This window comes from Pseudopodoces humilis, chromosome 2, assembly GCF_049639895.1.
Source record: "Pseudopodoces humilis isolate 2021_Gansu_Grassland_sample_001 chromosome 2, ASM4963989v1, whole genome shotgun sequence".
Taxonomy (NCBI): Eukaryota; Metazoa; Chordata; class Aves; order Passeriformes; family Paridae; genus Pseudopodoces; species Pseudopodoces humilis.
This window is the reverse complement of record NC_142201.1, coordinates 66,961,269-66,977,788: the sequence shown is the minus strand read 5'-3', so window position 1 is coordinate 66,977,788 and position 16,520 is coordinate 66,961,269. Positions and strand designations below refer to the sequence as shown.

At 36.0% G+C, this 16,520-nt stretch overlaps 1 protein-coding gene across 3 annotated transcripts in view; it reads left to right on the top strand.

Moving 5' to 3' along the window:
* PDS5B (PDS5 cohesin associated factor B) overlaps nucleotides 1–16,520 on the top strand; it is a 99,908-nt gene that overhangs the window by 56,845 nt on the left and 26,543 nt on the right. For all 3 annotated transcript variants that reach the window (XM_005516304.2, XM_014249701.2, XM_014249692.2), the window contains exons 15-23: nucleotides 1,727–1,775; nucleotides 3,205–3,344; nucleotides 3,420–3,535; nucleotides 4,520–4,625; nucleotides 6,246–6,406; nucleotides 6,935–7,058; nucleotides 7,835–7,993; nucleotides 8,780–8,848; nucleotides 13,107–13,243. In XM_005516304.2, the coding sequence (XP_005516361.1) occupies nucleotides 1,727–1,775; nucleotides 3,205–3,344; nucleotides 3,420–3,535; nucleotides 4,520–4,625; nucleotides 6,246–6,406; nucleotides 6,935–7,058; nucleotides 7,835–7,993; nucleotides 8,780–8,848; nucleotides 13,107–13,243 (1,061 nt within the window). The remainder of the gene's footprint in view (nucleotides 1–1,726; nucleotides 1,776–3,204; nucleotides 3,345–3,419; nucleotides 3,536–4,519; nucleotides 4,626–6,245; nucleotides 6,407–6,934; nucleotides 7,059–7,834; nucleotides 7,994–8,779; nucleotides 8,849–13,106; nucleotides 13,244–16,520) is intronic.

Sequence of the window (16,520 nt, the reverse complement as noted above, 5' to 3'; positions counted from 1 at the left end):
TAAACGCTGTTTTTAAACGTGTTCATTTGTTTGCTTTTATTTCTCGATACCAGAATAAATAAGTAAAACTTTGTGTAAATTGACATACTGAATTAAGTAAAATTCCCCGACTCAAAACTGTTCTGCTGCCTGCAGTGGCGCCTCAGACTATCACATACAGTCCAAGTAATAATCTTGAGATAAATATCCATTAGCAATTCAAAGCTATGTAAACATTTATTTCTTTCAGGAACCAGAAGTGAGATTAAATAATAACCTTTTAGAAGATGACTTTGTGTGCTTTTTCACTTCTGTCTAATTTCTTTTAGTCATTATAGCTTAGTTGTTGATTTGTTCTGTTGATTTGTTCTCCTGTAGCTGTTGTCCCTGTGCCAAGTATAGGCATTGTGAGAGCTCTCAGAGAAAGAGGAATATGACAAGAGCTAGTGTACAGATGTTACCACAAAGAAACTTTGATTAGGTAGTAAGAAAAAAAAAATTGCAGTAAGGGTGATCAAATATGGGAACATGTAGCTCAGAGATGCTGCAAAATCCTTGTAAATATTTAAAATGCAACTAGAAGTTTGCCTGAAGCAAAATCTGATCCTGCTTTGAGTAGGCAGTTCAGCTGTGTGACCTAAAGTTGTCACTGCCAACCAACATTATTCTGTAACTATAAATCTTTGAACTTCCCAGTCTACCTTTCTGCCATTTACTGAAACTCTACGGACATCCTCTTTTCTTCCTCTTCAGGGTGTCCTCAGACAAAGCACTATTGAGGGTACTGAAAATGTGTTAAATGTTTTTATTGCTGTTGGTTATAATTTCCCCTGACTTAAGACAGAAGGGACATCAAACTTGCCTTTAAGACAAGTTACTTTTCTTAAGAGAAGAAGCATAAATCACAGCTCCTGGTTTTCTCCTTCAGCAGTGGTATACAATGAAATAAAATACATAACCTTCCCTGTTCAAATGTAGAAAAGTGGGTGAATGCTTTTTTGTATCTATTGGAGTACAATCTTTATTTACTGCAGATGAATGCAAGATTATGTGGATCAAGTGCCACAGCAGAATTTCCAAAAAGAAATGTTTCTTAAACTTCTTTAATCTATCATAATTCAATAGAGGTATGCTACTGCAAGTTAATAATTCTTCCTCAGGTTATTTGACATTTGGCTGAATTATTAGTAGTTTGCTCAATCTTTTTTGGTGAAAGCTTTTGCCAGTACTTGAAGACTTAGCTAGTATTAGGAGACCAGAACAGTAAGGATGAAAGAAACTCTGCAGTACAGTTTTTGTTTTTCTCCTGAGTCACAAGAGGTTTGAATATGGGAAGTCTGCTGACAGCATTACTTGAATCCTGTAAATGATATCTGATTTCTGTATATTTTTGTTGTCTGAACATGTGAGTTCAGCTGTGACAGCTAAGAGCCCTGAAAATGATGGCATTCTTCTAAGACTACACACTGCAGAAATAGCCCATTTGTGCTGCTCATAAGTTATATGGTAGATTGAAAAATAATAAAAGTATTTTATGTAATCGATGATGTAGGGATGATCTAACTTTTACTTCCTGTGTCTATGTTGAATGTGCAGTGGTGGTTTTTGATTTCTAACACATGATGCGTTAGCAGAATGGATGCTGACATGTTATTAGTGTAGTCTGGAATTTTCCTCCCTCAATATTCAAATGGAAATAAAGGATGTAAAATTTTTGCTTAATCCATTTTTCTTTTGTGACTTGCAGACAGATGCCAGCAGTAAAGCTATATTCTCAAAAGTGATGGTTATAACAAGTAAGTCAATAAAAGTATTTACAGTGTATAAAAATTACAGTAGAACTATATTGCTTTCTTGCTTAAAAATCACTTGGATTAAGCTTATAGAAAGGTGTTTTGCAGCAGATAAAACTTAAAGCAAATCATGATGAACATGATGCAGCAATGTGCTTTTAAGAATGAAGGCAATTCTAAGCAGAATTGTTATCTTACTGCAAGAAGTCATCAGTTGTGAAGCCTATCATATAGCATTGTAGACTAATTCAAGGTCCAGATGATCTAGGGTATTAATGTCTATTTTAGCATTTATTATATATCTATATTCATAGATATTAACTAAACTATGTACTAACTTACCTGCCTTCTGAGGTTTTAGTACTGTAAATGTCATTGGAATACTGAAGAGTTTGGATTTCAGTATGAAGGTCAGCACTTGGAAAACTGAAGAACTTCCGTGTAAACGGAACAAACTGACAGAGAAACACCCACCAACCCAAAAGCAGCACTTTTGTTCCCCAGGCCCACCACATCAGTAGCATTAAAACTGTGAAGAAAAATTTGCTTTACAATTCTGAATTTTTTTTTTCAAATCCACCTTTTTTAAAAAATGCCATCTGTTCTGGCAAAAAATATACTACATAAGACTGCACATTTTTGATAAAAATGTGGAGGTAAAAAAGGAAACTTGCTGCTTTTTTGGCCATGATCCCAGTCTTTTTTTTGTCAGTTTGTAATTTTTCTCATACTTGTAGTTCTGGGTTGTATTAAAAAAAAAAAAAAATTGATACAGCAAAACAAATTCATAATAGAACTTATTTTGAACCAGTCATCTCGTAGTGCTACACCACAATCTGTACCAGCTTTGCTTAACACTGGCTGGACCAAAAATATCAAGCCTCTTAAATAGTAGACTAATCCTTTGCCAATAATTTGCCTTGTTATAATATGAAATGTAAATATAAAATAATATTTTGCCAATAATTTGCCTTGCTATAATATAAAATGTAAATATAAAATGAGCATGTAGCTTAAGAAACACATTTTAAATGCCTTTTTTTTGTTTTGAATGTTATAAGCTGTTGTAAAGCTTGTAAATTACCTAAGGGGTAATTTAGCAAAAATACTCTTTTTGGTGTTTTTTACACTTGCTGCATTGGGTGATCTGTATACAGAGGATATTTTGTTATGGACTTCAGGCTTTGCAGTCTGAGGTCAGTTTCAGCTCTTAGCAATATTATTAGCAAGAACAACTAGGCTTGCTGAAAAATGAGTGTGAAGGGTGAGGAAAGCAAAAAGCCAAAGGAAATTTGGGGAAGCCAGAGGAAGTTTGGGGTTTTCACGGTTTTTCTTTTTGTTTGTTTGGTTTGGGTTTTATGTGGTTTGTATGATGTTCCAAACTTGTGCAATTTATACTACATTAATAGTGATTTGTTTTGGTTATTTAAAGGAAACCTTCCTGATCCAGGAAAAGCTCAAGATTTCATGAAAAAGTTCACACAAGTTCTAGAAGATGATGAGAAAATAAGAAGTCAGTTAGAAATGCTTGTTAGTCCAACATGTTCTTGCAAACAGGCTGAAGGATGTGTGGTAAGAATTGCTCTTAAAGTGTGAATGTTTTTGGAACAGAATTTACTAGAAATTTAATTACAACTTATATTTCAGAGGGAAATAACAAAGAAGTTGGGCAACCCAAAGCAACCAACAAATCCTTTTTTGGAAATGATAAAGTTTCTTCTTGAGAGAATTGCTCCTGTTCACATTGATACAGAATCCATCAGGTATTTTTCTGTGTGTGTTTTCAGACATAGATCACAGGGTTTGAAATTGGGGGTTCTTACTTCGCCTATAAACAGAAGCAGTAATAGGCTAGGTGGGCGTGGCTTAAGGCTTGGTGACCTTCAATGTTTTCTTCTGTTTCACCTTGTATAGGGGTTTTTGTGTCCTTGTCCAGAATGTAGTCAGAGAAACAATTGCATTGTCATTCAGCATAGCTGGGATGACTTGTCTGAAAAGTGGATGTATTGCTGATGGACAAAGTATGGTTTGTGACCAGCTGATTTATTTTAAAATAACAAATTTCTGTCCCGACCATTCAGCTGGAATTTTCCACCCAGAATATTAGCTCATAGTGACACAAACAGTAATGGAACTGAGGAAGTAAAGATTAGGATGATGAGGCAGCAAGACTTCAATGTAAAGAGAGACAATGAAGTTATGGGGGGGGGGGGGGGGGGGAAGAAATTGCTGAAATGATTGTTTAACTAACAGTAGTATTTGAAATAAGCCTTACTGTCAAGAAGAAATATGCAGGAGATAGTCTCTAACCAAGAGGAAAAAAAAATAAACATTTAACAGTTCTGCTAAGAGCCAATGACAAATTTACAAGACTTAAGTATTGTAAACAGTTATTTTCCAACAATTATTAAGAATTTGTTGTGGATTATAACCTCAGCATAATTCTTACTGAGTTTGTTGCTTGTAATGCTCAAATTGTCTTCTTATTTTGGTCGTCCTTACAGAGTAATTTGTATATAGTTCTTAATTCATGATGGATAAATATTTTTGAAGGTAATGCTTCATAAACTTTGATTTGGATAGGAGGTGAAGGCACCAGCTTATGTATGTAGTTGACATATTTGTTTTATAATAAACTTATGTTTTAAATAAGTTGTTTTAATAAGATTGTTTTCACAAGCTTAAGATGTAATCACACATGATGGAATTGCAGTAACTACAAGGCCATGTTTTGATTTCCTCTTCAGTGCCCTTATCAAGCAAGTGAACAAGTCTATAGATGGAACAGCTGATGATGAAGATGAGGGTGTACCTACTGACCAGGCAATCAGAGCAGGTCTTGAATTGCTGAAGGCAAGTACAGTCCTGGTGGTCAGTGAGCACAGGAAACAACTTCGTTAAAATAGTCTTTTAATTAGCACTTACTATTTTTAGTCAAAAACATGTGGTGTCTACCTGGAAGAATCTGGTTTGGTTTTTTGTACTTTATGCTCATCTTATGTGACACATAAGTAAGGTTATTTTTTAAATTATTTAGAAGCTTTTCTGGAAGCCAAAAGTAGCTGCGTGTGAGACAGCAGCAGTGGAGTTTTGATTATTACAGCATTAATTCAGCGAGTTGTAAATATGTACTGTGCTACTGTATATCAGTACAACACTGTGGCTCCTCCATATTCCATGTAAGTTGGGGTCTTACCTATTTCAGTTATGAGTAATCTTGAGACTGAGCTAACGCAGCAAAAACTGTCAAGTAGTCCATCTGGGGATTGACTTCAGAGGCCTAAAAATCTAAAGGACTCTCATACTGAAGTTTTCAATATTTTAGATAAATTAAGGACTGAGTAGATTCACCTGGAAGGGTGTGGCTCTTTTTCCTGATGTGCACATTTAGATAAAAGTGCAGATAAAAAAAAAAGTAGCACAAGAATGCGTCTGAGTAAGAAAGAAAGAATCATGTTGTGAAGGACTATATACTTGAATGAAGGTTTCCAAGTCAGTATTTACACATTTATATGAACTGGCATGACACATTTATGGAAGAGGAATAAGGCAACCCTAAACTAAGAGGTCTATACATCATGAAAATAATATAGAGAGGACAAATATAGGAGTCAGCACTGAGAATGCCATGCAATGAAGTGGGAAGGAAGGTAATTTGCCTAAAATAAGAAAGTGCATGTGAAGAAGTTTGTAGATTTTGAAGATTGTTTCTCTGCCATGGGTCAGAATATTATGTGGAATGAGGCTAATAATCAACAGCCACTTAAAAATGAAGAGAAGACCAGATTTCAGGGAGGATCAGTTGAGGGTTTCTTTATTTCATTTTTTTGAACATGGGAGGACTGTCATACTTGAAAAGAATCTAGTCCAAGAATCTGCTAAGTTGCTGTGGAAAAATTAAGGGATTAGAGACCCTATTGAGTATGTCTGTGTTGCTATTTTAGAGATAGGAATTTCACTTCAGAGCAGAATCCTTTCTTCCCCTGAGGAAACAAACTTAAAGTCTGGAGTCATACAAGCTGGATTCCTTTCAGAGGAACAAAATTGAGATGGCCTTCAGAAGCACATGTTGTGTTGCAGTGGCTAAAGTGGATTTAGTCAGTCTAAAAATACTCTTGAAGTAAAACTCCTGAAACCTGAATATTGCTTCCTTAGCATCAGTTGTATTTCTTTGAAGACCTGTTCCTGCTGTAACCCAGTACTTGCTAATGTAGACGTAGACACTGAGAAGTGGTATGGTCAGGATAATAGGAGAAGAAACTGAGACTGAAATAAATTAAATCTAATGAGATCATGTATAAAGACAGACAACTTGAGGAGCTGCTAAAAAAAAAAAAAAGAGAAAAGTGCATAATGGGTCAAAAACAGGGAGAGTATTATAAATGTTCCAGTATGACATTGGAAAATGACTCTTGATGAAGTGTCCTGGGACCTTTAAAAAATGTTAACATGGCTTTCATCATATTTTGGCAGGTACTTTCGTTTACACACCCTATCTCATTTCATTCAGCTGAAACTTTTGAATCTCTCCTCGCTTGCTTGAAAATGGATGATGAAAAAGTGGCAGAAGCTGCATTACAAATTTTCAAAAATACAGGAAGTAAAATTGAAGAAGACTTTCCTCACATACGATCGTAAGTTGTATATCTTACTCTGAGCAGTGATCTTTATCGTATAGGATTTTGGAAGCTCTCTCTCTTCCTTTCATCTGCTGTAGCATTATCCTGCATTCTTTTGGAAGAAAGTATTACTTCCAAAATGAGATTTTGAAAGACTAACATGTAGTGCATTTTGAAGAATGGAAGTGAAATGAATATACCCCAAGTAGTGATACATTCCTTGCAATTTAATGGTGATATGTAGGCAAAAATATTTCCAAAGGAGCATTTAGTACCTGTGCAGACATAAATGCCTATTTTACTACGTGATATTTTATCAACAAAAACCAGGGTTTTTTTGCTTGCAAGTTAATTTTTTTTCTTCTATTTTTTTTTGAAGAAATTACCCTAACAAAAGCAGTTAGTTCTTTTGCAGCAGTGCTGTGGTTTTTATATGTATATCTGTACTTCTTAGCTACTTTCATGTTTTGGAAGATTTTCAGTTTGTGAAATTACTTATCTCTTGGTCTGTTTGTCTATTTGTTTTGTTACACAACTGTTTAGTGCTTTGCTTCCAGTGTTGCATCATAAAGCTAAAAAGGGACCACCTCGTCAAGCCAAGTATGCTATTCACTGCATCCATGCAATATTTTCCAGCAAAGAAACACAGTTTGCACAGATATTTGAGGTAACATTAAATATTTAAGTTACTTTTACTGATGTTTATATTGCACATGTAAACTAAGGGGTGTAGTTGCAACTTATAGCATATTTAGGAAATACATTTTTCCCCTTTCCTTTTGTTCTTACATGATTTTGGCCTGAAGAATGGTAGTAGAAGGTGTTCTTGGATCTCATGATTCATCATGTTTTCGGTTATATGTTTTAAGAGATGATAGAATAAAAACAAGTGTTGGGCTATGTACTTGAACCATGAACTATTTATGGAAAGAGGAACCATATGCTACTCCTTACCCCTGTTGAGAATGTTCAAAAGTATTTAAATGATTGCAGAAATTATGAGAAACTGAATTGTGGTACAGACGAAATAAATTTTATAGCTATAACTGTAAATGTTCGTTTTAATTAGTGGCCATCAGCCTCTTATCTTGAAGGCTGAATCATAGTCCGTTACTGGAATTGCTATCGTGAGAAAATAGACTCTTTAATCCATTGTTTCCTAAATGGTCATGCTTGAGCTGTCACTTTTTGAGCTGTCCAGAGGTGATAATATTTTATCACCTCTTAGATAAATATTTTGTCTGTCATCTTGGTGTTTCCTCTGACTTGAGGAAGACTTGATGGGTAGGTGAATGTATCTCTAAAATTAATTAATCAATAGTTCTTTTAAAATTGTATTTCTAAAGTAGACATGGACAACCTGGTAAGAAGCTGTCATTCCCATCCCCTAAATAAGACACAGATTATATCAGTTAATACCTGAATTTGTTGCCTTTTTTTTAGCCACTGCATAAAAGTCTGGATCCAAGCAATTTTGAGCACCTCATTACGCCGCTGGTTACTATTGGCCATATAGCCATGCTTGCACCTGACCAATTTGCTGCCCCTTTGAAATCTTTGGTTGCTACTTTTATTGTTAAAGATTTGCTAATGAACGATAGGGTGAGTATTTTTAAAACCTTTTATTGAGAGTATGCTTTTCCTGTAGTATCATACTCAGCAAGTGCTTGGGAAAATATTTGGCATGCTGGTTCTGCTTTTTGTATATGGTTGTTTTTTGATTTCCTCATGTAGTTTGACTGCATTGAAAACCCACGTTACAGAAAAGGAGAATTCTACTAATTTGGGAATATTATAAAAGTGGTGAGCTGCATAGCACAGTATTTCATCACTCATGACTTGGCTTTGGTTAAAAAGGGGAAAATTGTTATGACTTCACTCTGTTTCTTACCTTGAGTGAGTTATAGTTTTTAGGAAGTATATTACGTTTGAAATTAAAATACAGTATTTAAATGGAAGACTGAATTTTAATTTTTTTAACAATTTTGTATTGATTATAAAGTGATCATGAAGTCAAAAAATGAATTTGTGCATTGTTAGAAATCGCTTAGGGAAAGATACACTGTCTAAAACAGTGAAATGTGTGTGAGGTTCCAGTCTACTGGATATGGAAAACCTGGGAGTTATTTTCAAAGTAATGGCTATTACGTTCTAAAGGAATAATTTTCAGGTAATAACAACAGCCATTCCCTTTACTAATCTTACATTTTCTGATGCTTGGATAGTGAGGTATCTCACTTCTGTAGTGGTTACTTCTGTGAGATACAGAAGGCATAAAGCTGAACCAGGGAGTGCTGCCTTATTGCTTCCAGAAGCAAACAGGAAAGAGGAGGTTACATGTTTCACCAAAGAGTAACAGTAGCGTAACAAATGCAACATTTGGTTTAGCTTCCAGGAAAAAAGACAACAAAACTTTGGGTCCCAGATGAAGAAGTGTCTCCTGAAACCCTTGTTAAAGTAAGTAGCACGTACTGTGTTTACCTGTCTATTATGTTTGTAATACTTAATAAGGATTTGCTCTTGAAACATATTTCTTAATTATTATTTTATGCATAAATTTATTCATTTCATTATCAATTCATTCAATTTCATGAAGTTTTTATATAAGCTCATTATAGGTTTAGTTTTGTTTTCTGACACTTAACTGTGATGATAGCTGGATTATTTCAAGTAAAATTTTTTCCCCTCCTCTTCAAGGTAGGAGTTAAATACTATAGAAATTTTCTTAAAAGTTTTTGCTTTTCTGTGGAATTTTTATGACATTCCAAAAAATTTTCAGTGTTGTTTTGGAAAAAGAAAAATGGGATTTGGATTTGTCAGTTTCATTAAATGAATAAATCTGTTATATTGTTTATTTTTCTATGTGTGCAATATGTATTTGAGAAAATCCTGGATTTAAGAAAAAAAAAATTACTTTAAAATGGTGGGAAGTTTGTTTTGGTACTTTACCTAAAAATGTCATTTCAAGCCTTTTCTTATTTTGGAGTAAGTGTGTTGCATTTTCTGTGCTCTGTAAGAGATACTGTCAGTCAGTTTTTCAATTAGTTAGAAATAGATTCACGATGTGGAAAATATATTCTATATCTTCATTTGTTTTTTCAATGCCCTTCAGAACAGGGACAGGTTTTTGCTTTCACGTCTTTCAGAATGAGATGCTTGTCTTTTAGTATGCTCTATATTATATAAGTTGTTTAGTTTCTAATGTCTTTTGAGTAAAGTTGCTCTGGTACTCTTCCTAGCAGACTTTCTTTTCTGCTGGTTAGTAAGTACTTTGGTTTGCAGTTTGGTACAGAACTTTATACTGAAAAGGCTTGGGGTTTTTTGGAGTTGATTTGTTGATTTTAATTGTTTGACACAAAGGATATTTTTCGTATTTGTGCAATTCCATAGTTACACAGTATACTCCAAGAATTTTTAAAAGAATGCACCTTTGTTTTAATGAAGTGCTAGTTTTAAATAGACATAATTTCACTCCAGTGATTGTACATTTAACCTGAAATAGTAAATATTAATTGTTTTTCTTAATTATTTTAAATTATTTATGAAGCTGTAGTAATTCTCTAAAATGTACTTTTATATTGATGAAACTCCTCATACATTTGGCTATTTGTAAGGGAATTAATCTGCAGAAATTCTTAAGGCAATTTGAAGTTGAAGCCAACCTGGAAACTGGAAGAAGCTTTTATTTGCAGATGAAAACAGGCTATTGTGAAAATTGATTTGCAAATTTAATTAGCATTTATTACTACTGAGGAGCCTAAACTTAATGTATGCTGCAGACCATGCCATTAGTTTATAAATGATTTCTCTGTAATAGTGTACTTTTCTTTACTGTGGTTTTGAAAGCCTCTTTTTCCTTGTGTAACATTATTATATATCTAGTGGGGATTTTAAAACTAGCAAATTGGAGTATGAAAGTGCAAAAGACTGATGAAAACGAAATTTTAGTATTGTATAGCCTAGCAGATGTAGACTGATATAGGACAGCCTTAGGTTCGGGTGCTAAACCTTAAATGAAAGGCTGTTTGAAGAGAAATGTTTCAGTACAGTATTAACTATTAATTGGTTTAATGATTGTAGGAGTTAGACTGGAATTCCTACACCTGTCATTTGAATTCTAAAGCAATAATCTCTCTTGGCAGTGACCTGTAATGAGTGCTGTGCACCATGCACTGGATTAAGGCTTGTGTAGTAGCAGTGATATTTCTTGTTTCCTTCCGTATCACTGGAATATAAGATTTCTCATAATATTTCTCAAACTATGCTCAAAGTGGGCTTTGTTTCATTTTTTGCTACTGCACAAACTTGCAGCCTTTGTGGCTCTGAAACCTCAGGCACTAGAAACTTGAGCCAGCTGCTGTCATAGTGGTGATGTAGCAGAAAGTGTTGTCTTTGATATGGTTCTGTCTCATCTTTACTTTCTTATATTTTCATGTTGTGTATAATAATTTTTCATCTCAGAGGAGAATTCTAGGCTCATAGAACACAAATTGAAACAAGAAGTTCAGATTGAATATAAAGAAAAGCCTGAGAACAGTTAGACATGCAACAGGTAGCAAGAGGTTGCAGGCTGCCAAGACAGTCTGTGCAGTCTTCATTCTTGGAGGGCTTTTGACACCACACTCCATAAAATGAAGACCAATGTGGTGCAATTTCATAGCTGACCTTCCTTTGAACAGGAGATAGAACTGGAGACCTCCTAACACTTCTTCCAACTGGAATTATCCTTTCATAGCTACACTGCTTGGTTGCCAAGGGAGAATTTAAAACATGACAGCAGTCCAAACTCATGTTATGTTTAACAAAGTTTTTAGGTAATCACTAGTAGTCACTGGGGGAATTCTCATGCCCTGTACTAATTTCTTGGGAATGCTTAATTTGGAATGGTTACTGGAATGTCATCATATCATCATTAACACAGGCAAAGAAATAGGGAAACTAGTGGGGTCAGATAAAAATTCTGAAGGAGACGGGACTTGGACTTGACTGCTTGGAAGGAAGACTAGAATAGGTTTGGATAATAAAATTGGGGAAAAGACATTATGGAGGGAGTTACTAGAAGCAGATTGAAATTGGTCAGGGGACTAAGTAGCCTGTGTCTGTTCCCTGTCTGAATACATAATTTATTTGAAGATCAGGGAGATCTGTCATGTTTCCATCTGCCCAACAAATGGGAGGCACTAATGGTTACAAGTCCTGGTTATGACATGAATAAATTAAATTTGTGAGCTGTGAAAAGATCTGATGCTATTATTGCTATATTACAATTATCATATTTGTTTTGATGCTATTAGAATCTTCTGGTGGATATTTAGAGCTTTTCCAATGGAAAAGGCCCTTTGAAAGTGAGGGCAAGACAATTTCATTTCTGTTCCTCAGACTCTATTTGCATTCTGAGTTCTGGAGAGACAGACATCCTACAGCTTTCTGTTGTTACCCAATAAGGTGGAGCAAATGAACTACAGTCCTAAAAACTAAACTCACATATAAGTGATAGTCCTAGAACTGAGATCTGATGGGACCATTTTGGTCAGTTTGTTGCAAGGAATAGATGAATTATGGTATGATAAATTGAATTTGGTGATACTGTGAATGTTTACATAAGAGTTACTAGAATTTCTTTTCCCACTAATGAGAATATTTGAAGTTACCATGTACGAAAAGTGTTGTTTTCTAAAGCTTTTGGGTTTTGATCTTCAGAGTTCAGTGGGTTTTTTTGGTTTTTTTTTTTGCTAAGGGATGTCTATGTGATTCAGATGAGCATTTTCCTTTTGCTTTAAGAAGATACTCTTGTTTGTTTTCTTTATTGTCTCTGCTGTCATATGAAAGAATAAAGGGATTCAAATACTAAAACAAACTTTATGTCCAAATGGATGTCTTATTTTCACTAAAGAAAAATGAAATTACTCAGTGTTTCATAGTAGTCTCTGGATTCTGCATAGTGGCAGAAGCTTGCCTCAAAACACTCCAGTGTTTCCATTGGCAAAACCAAGTTATCCCATGTAACTGACTTTGAGGCTTTTCTTTAAGTAGCTGTGAAAAAAAGTATCCTTTTCCAGGGTAAGTTATCATAGTACACATTGTTACTCTTAACAGTCAAGATGTCTATGAAGTGTTTTTTCAAGTATTTGTCTTAAATTTAAGCTCAAATATTACATAGATAAATAGAGAATACAGAGGGCACAGGAATTTAATGCCTAGGTCATGGGTTCAGTCCCCGTATGGTTCATTCATTTGACTTGTTGATTCTTGTGGGTCCCTTCCAACTCGGATTATTCTGTGAATTGTAGTAATATATAAAGATGAAAATGTGTTCTGCTTTTTGATCCAGTAACATTTTCTTAATAAGTATAAACTGTTTAGCCTGTTTCACAGTATTTAATGGATGAAAGCTCAATTAAGAAAATGTTTTCAAAGTACAAAATATGTGATTGCTTGTAGAAGCAGCAGCTCAAACTTTAACTAAATGTGTGATTTTTATTGGCTGTAATACATGCTTGAGACTTTCAGTGAGAAGAAGTTGCTGTCTAGTGAGAGTATGTCTAGTTATCTTTCTGTATTTAAATGATGTTTTGCAGTCTTGACAGTCTTATGTTTGTATCAGCAAAAAGCACTTGGGAAAAAAATACTATGTGATTAAATTAAGATAAAGATTATTTTGAAAATGAGGCTTATGATATGATTTGATTTGGTATAATTTTTATCTTTTTTTCAGATTCAGGCCATCAAGATGATGGTTCGGTGGTTGCTAGGAATGAAGAACAACCACAGCAAGTCAGGAACTTCCACTCTGAGATTGCTAACAACAATATTACACAGTGATGGAGATTTAACAGAGCAGGGGAAAATAAGGTATGTAACAGATGATAATTATCTGTTTTCATATCTGTGATGATGGAGTGGGAGACTATTCTGTTAGACTGCTTAACAATTTATTCATCTTATGAAATAAGATGTGATGGTAAGCCTGGCTGGTTCCTACGTAAGTTTGCTGAGTCTCAGGTTTTTTAACACTGTACACAGCTGAATTTTAGGTTTTATATTCTTGCTTTTATTTCTCTCTTCAATAGGCCATTACTCATATTGCAGGAATAAACTGTGCGACTTCCTCCTTCCGAAAATTTGTTTTAATTTCTTAGACAGCTTGCTGTTCCTGGTGTACCAATTTCTGTGTATGCCAAATGCCAATAGGTGGGCTTTTTAATAAAGAATAATAGTGTGTTGTATAAACCAGGTGGAAATACTTAGTACACAAGACACTTCTGCTTGGAGGCAGGCTAATCCCTTGAAGTCTCTAAAAGTGAAAGCTAGAAGGAAATGTGTAAGCAGGATTAAGTCTCAATAAATAATTTACCTTTTAGGTGACTGTTAGACAACTTGTTTTTCAGGATATCTTCTTAATCCTCTGTGGTAAGAAAAGTGACAAGTTGTCAGCTACTATTGCTTGCCAGACATTGAAAATTTATGTCTACAAAAGCCGTTAAAGGCATAGGTAGATTGTGCCAGTGTGTTTAAAAAGGTTTTTATTTTCAGGTAGAGTTAATGTTATACCACAGTTATGCAGATAGAACCCATACTGTGTGTGTGCAAAATTGCAGACCTGAGAGCTGTCTAGTATATTATCTTTGTAGCAACTGTGTAGTCTGTCCTAAAGTTCTTTGTGAATAATTGTTTCATAGTTTTAAGTTCTGAAATGTGACCATTTGTGGCAGTTGCCAGGGAGTTGAGTGTCAGTAATTTAGATTTTCAGCACAACTTCTTGGAGCAATTGGTTGGCTTATGCAGTAGTTAGTGAATGGATCAGTTCTGTGACCCTGTGTATTTTCATGCTTGGAATTATTATTCCTTACTGTTTTAGATATTTTCCCTCTCCTTTTCTACTCCAAAGTAAAAGTAGAAACTTTATGTAGTGATGTGATCAGTTCTCCATTTTTAAATCAAGTTCATGGAGGGCTAGGGAGGGATCCTTTCAGGTAGGGAGAAAGCTGCAGTGACATGTGATGTTGCCATGGAGATAACTCTTCAATCCCAGAGCTTGGAGCTCTGCATCTTGGATGGATGTTGAGCCAGTGGACATGTTATGGGTTAGGACTGAAGAGCAGACTGTTCTGGGTATCATCGTGGTGAGTGTCTGCTATGGGACCCCTGACCAGGAAGAGGAAGTGGATGAGGCCTTTAGACAGCTGAAAACGACTTCATGTATGCAGTCTTTGGCCCTCGTGGGGAAATTTAACCTCTTTGGTTTCTGCTGGAAGAGAAACACAGCAACGCCTAACAATCCAGGGCAGCATCGATGACAACTTTCTGACACAACTGGTAGAGGGCCTGATGAGGAGAGCCTCTCTGTTGGACCTCATACATGACAGCAAGGAGAGGCTTACTGTGGGGATGTGAAGGTTGAAGGTAGCCTTGGCTGTAATGACCCTATGATGGTGGAGTTCAAAATCCTGAGGGCAAGAAGGGAGTCAGAAGACAAGATAGGACTGGACTTCAGGAGAACAGCCTTGGGTCTCTACAAGAATGTGCTTGTAGGACCCATTGGATAAGGCCTGGAGGAAAGAGGGGCTGAAAAAAGCTAGTTACCTAGTATTCAGAAATTATCCCTCAGTGCTCAAAAGTGGTCACAGCAGAAGGTCAGATGCAGCAAACTGTACCTGGATGAGCAAGAGGCTCCTGGCAAAATTCAGGATTGAGAGCGGCCCTGCAGAGCAGTACTTAAGGACATTGGTGGATGAAAGGGTGGACATGAGTCAATAATCTGTACTTACATTCCAGAAAGCCAGCTCTGTCCTGGGCTGCATCAAAAGAAGCATGGTTAGCAGGTTGAGGGATTTGATTCTGCTTCTTTAACTCACTCTGGTGAGACCCTACCCAAAGTACTGCATCCACCTCTGGGGTTCTCAGCACAGGAAACACATGGACCTGGTGGAACATGTTCAGAGAAGGGTCACAAAAATTATCAGAGAGCTAGAGCATTTTTATGAGGAAAGGCTGAATGAGTTGGAGTTCAGCCTGGAGAAGAGGAGACCTTATTGTGACCTGTCAGTACTTAAAGGGAGCCTGTAGATAGAGCAAAGACATTTTTTTATGATGAGGGTGATGAAACACTGAAACAGGATGCCCAGGGAGGTGATAGCTGCCTCTTCCCTAGAAACATTCAAGGTCAGGTTGGACAGGCCTCCCAAGTGCCTACTCATTGCAGGGGGTTGGACTAGATGAGCTTTAATGGTCCCTTCTGGCCCAACTATTCTATGGTTGTATGACGTATGAAGGAGGAAGTAGAGATGGGTAATCTGGCAGGAATGCAAAGAACAACATCTGAGATACAGTTAGGAAAGCCAACTCCCAACTGGGATAAAATCTAGTGAGAAGTGACAAAGACAACCAGAAGAGCTTCTCTGAGTTACAAATGGAAGTCTAGGGAAAATGTGCACCCACTCACTGCTGAATGAGGCAAGAGCCCTGTTGACAGGATATGTAATAATTATTTTGTGGTTCTCACTATTGCTTTTCAGGAAAGCATCAAACTGATAGAAAGGCCAGTCCATTGTCTCTGTGAGCTATACTGCCTACATTAGCAATTGCTCTCAAAACCTGAAGCAGAGGAGATGATGTTTCAGGCCTGTCAGTTCTGCATGGAACTTGCTGACACTTCCTGACCTTTGTTCTTCACCCATAGAGTGCAATAAGGATATCTTCTTTCTGGCAATGTTTACTGTGTCCCTTCTGTGCAAACCTGATACTGCTCCTTCTGAGTTGGAGTAGATTTTGAAAAGAGTAAAGTTGTCCATTCAGACAGAACATAACCTTTGTTATATTATGTTTACTTGATAGAGGTCATTCTATGTGAGTCAATTTTAGTGTTCATGGCTTGCACTTGTCTTTTAAACAATGTTTAATGATTTGATAAAGATAATTGAATTAAATGAAAGTGGCAGGGCTCAGGAGTCTTTGATGATGTTGAGGCCACCAGTCATGTTGTAATCTTCTTTGTGTTATTGCCCTCATCAGCCCTAAAAGTGAGTCTGCCCCTATGCCTCTTGAAATCTACACAACTCTGCCTTTCAGTGACAGTGTAAGGGATTTTTTTTTTTACTTCAAAGCATGGTTTAGCCTGGAGTGTCAGGTG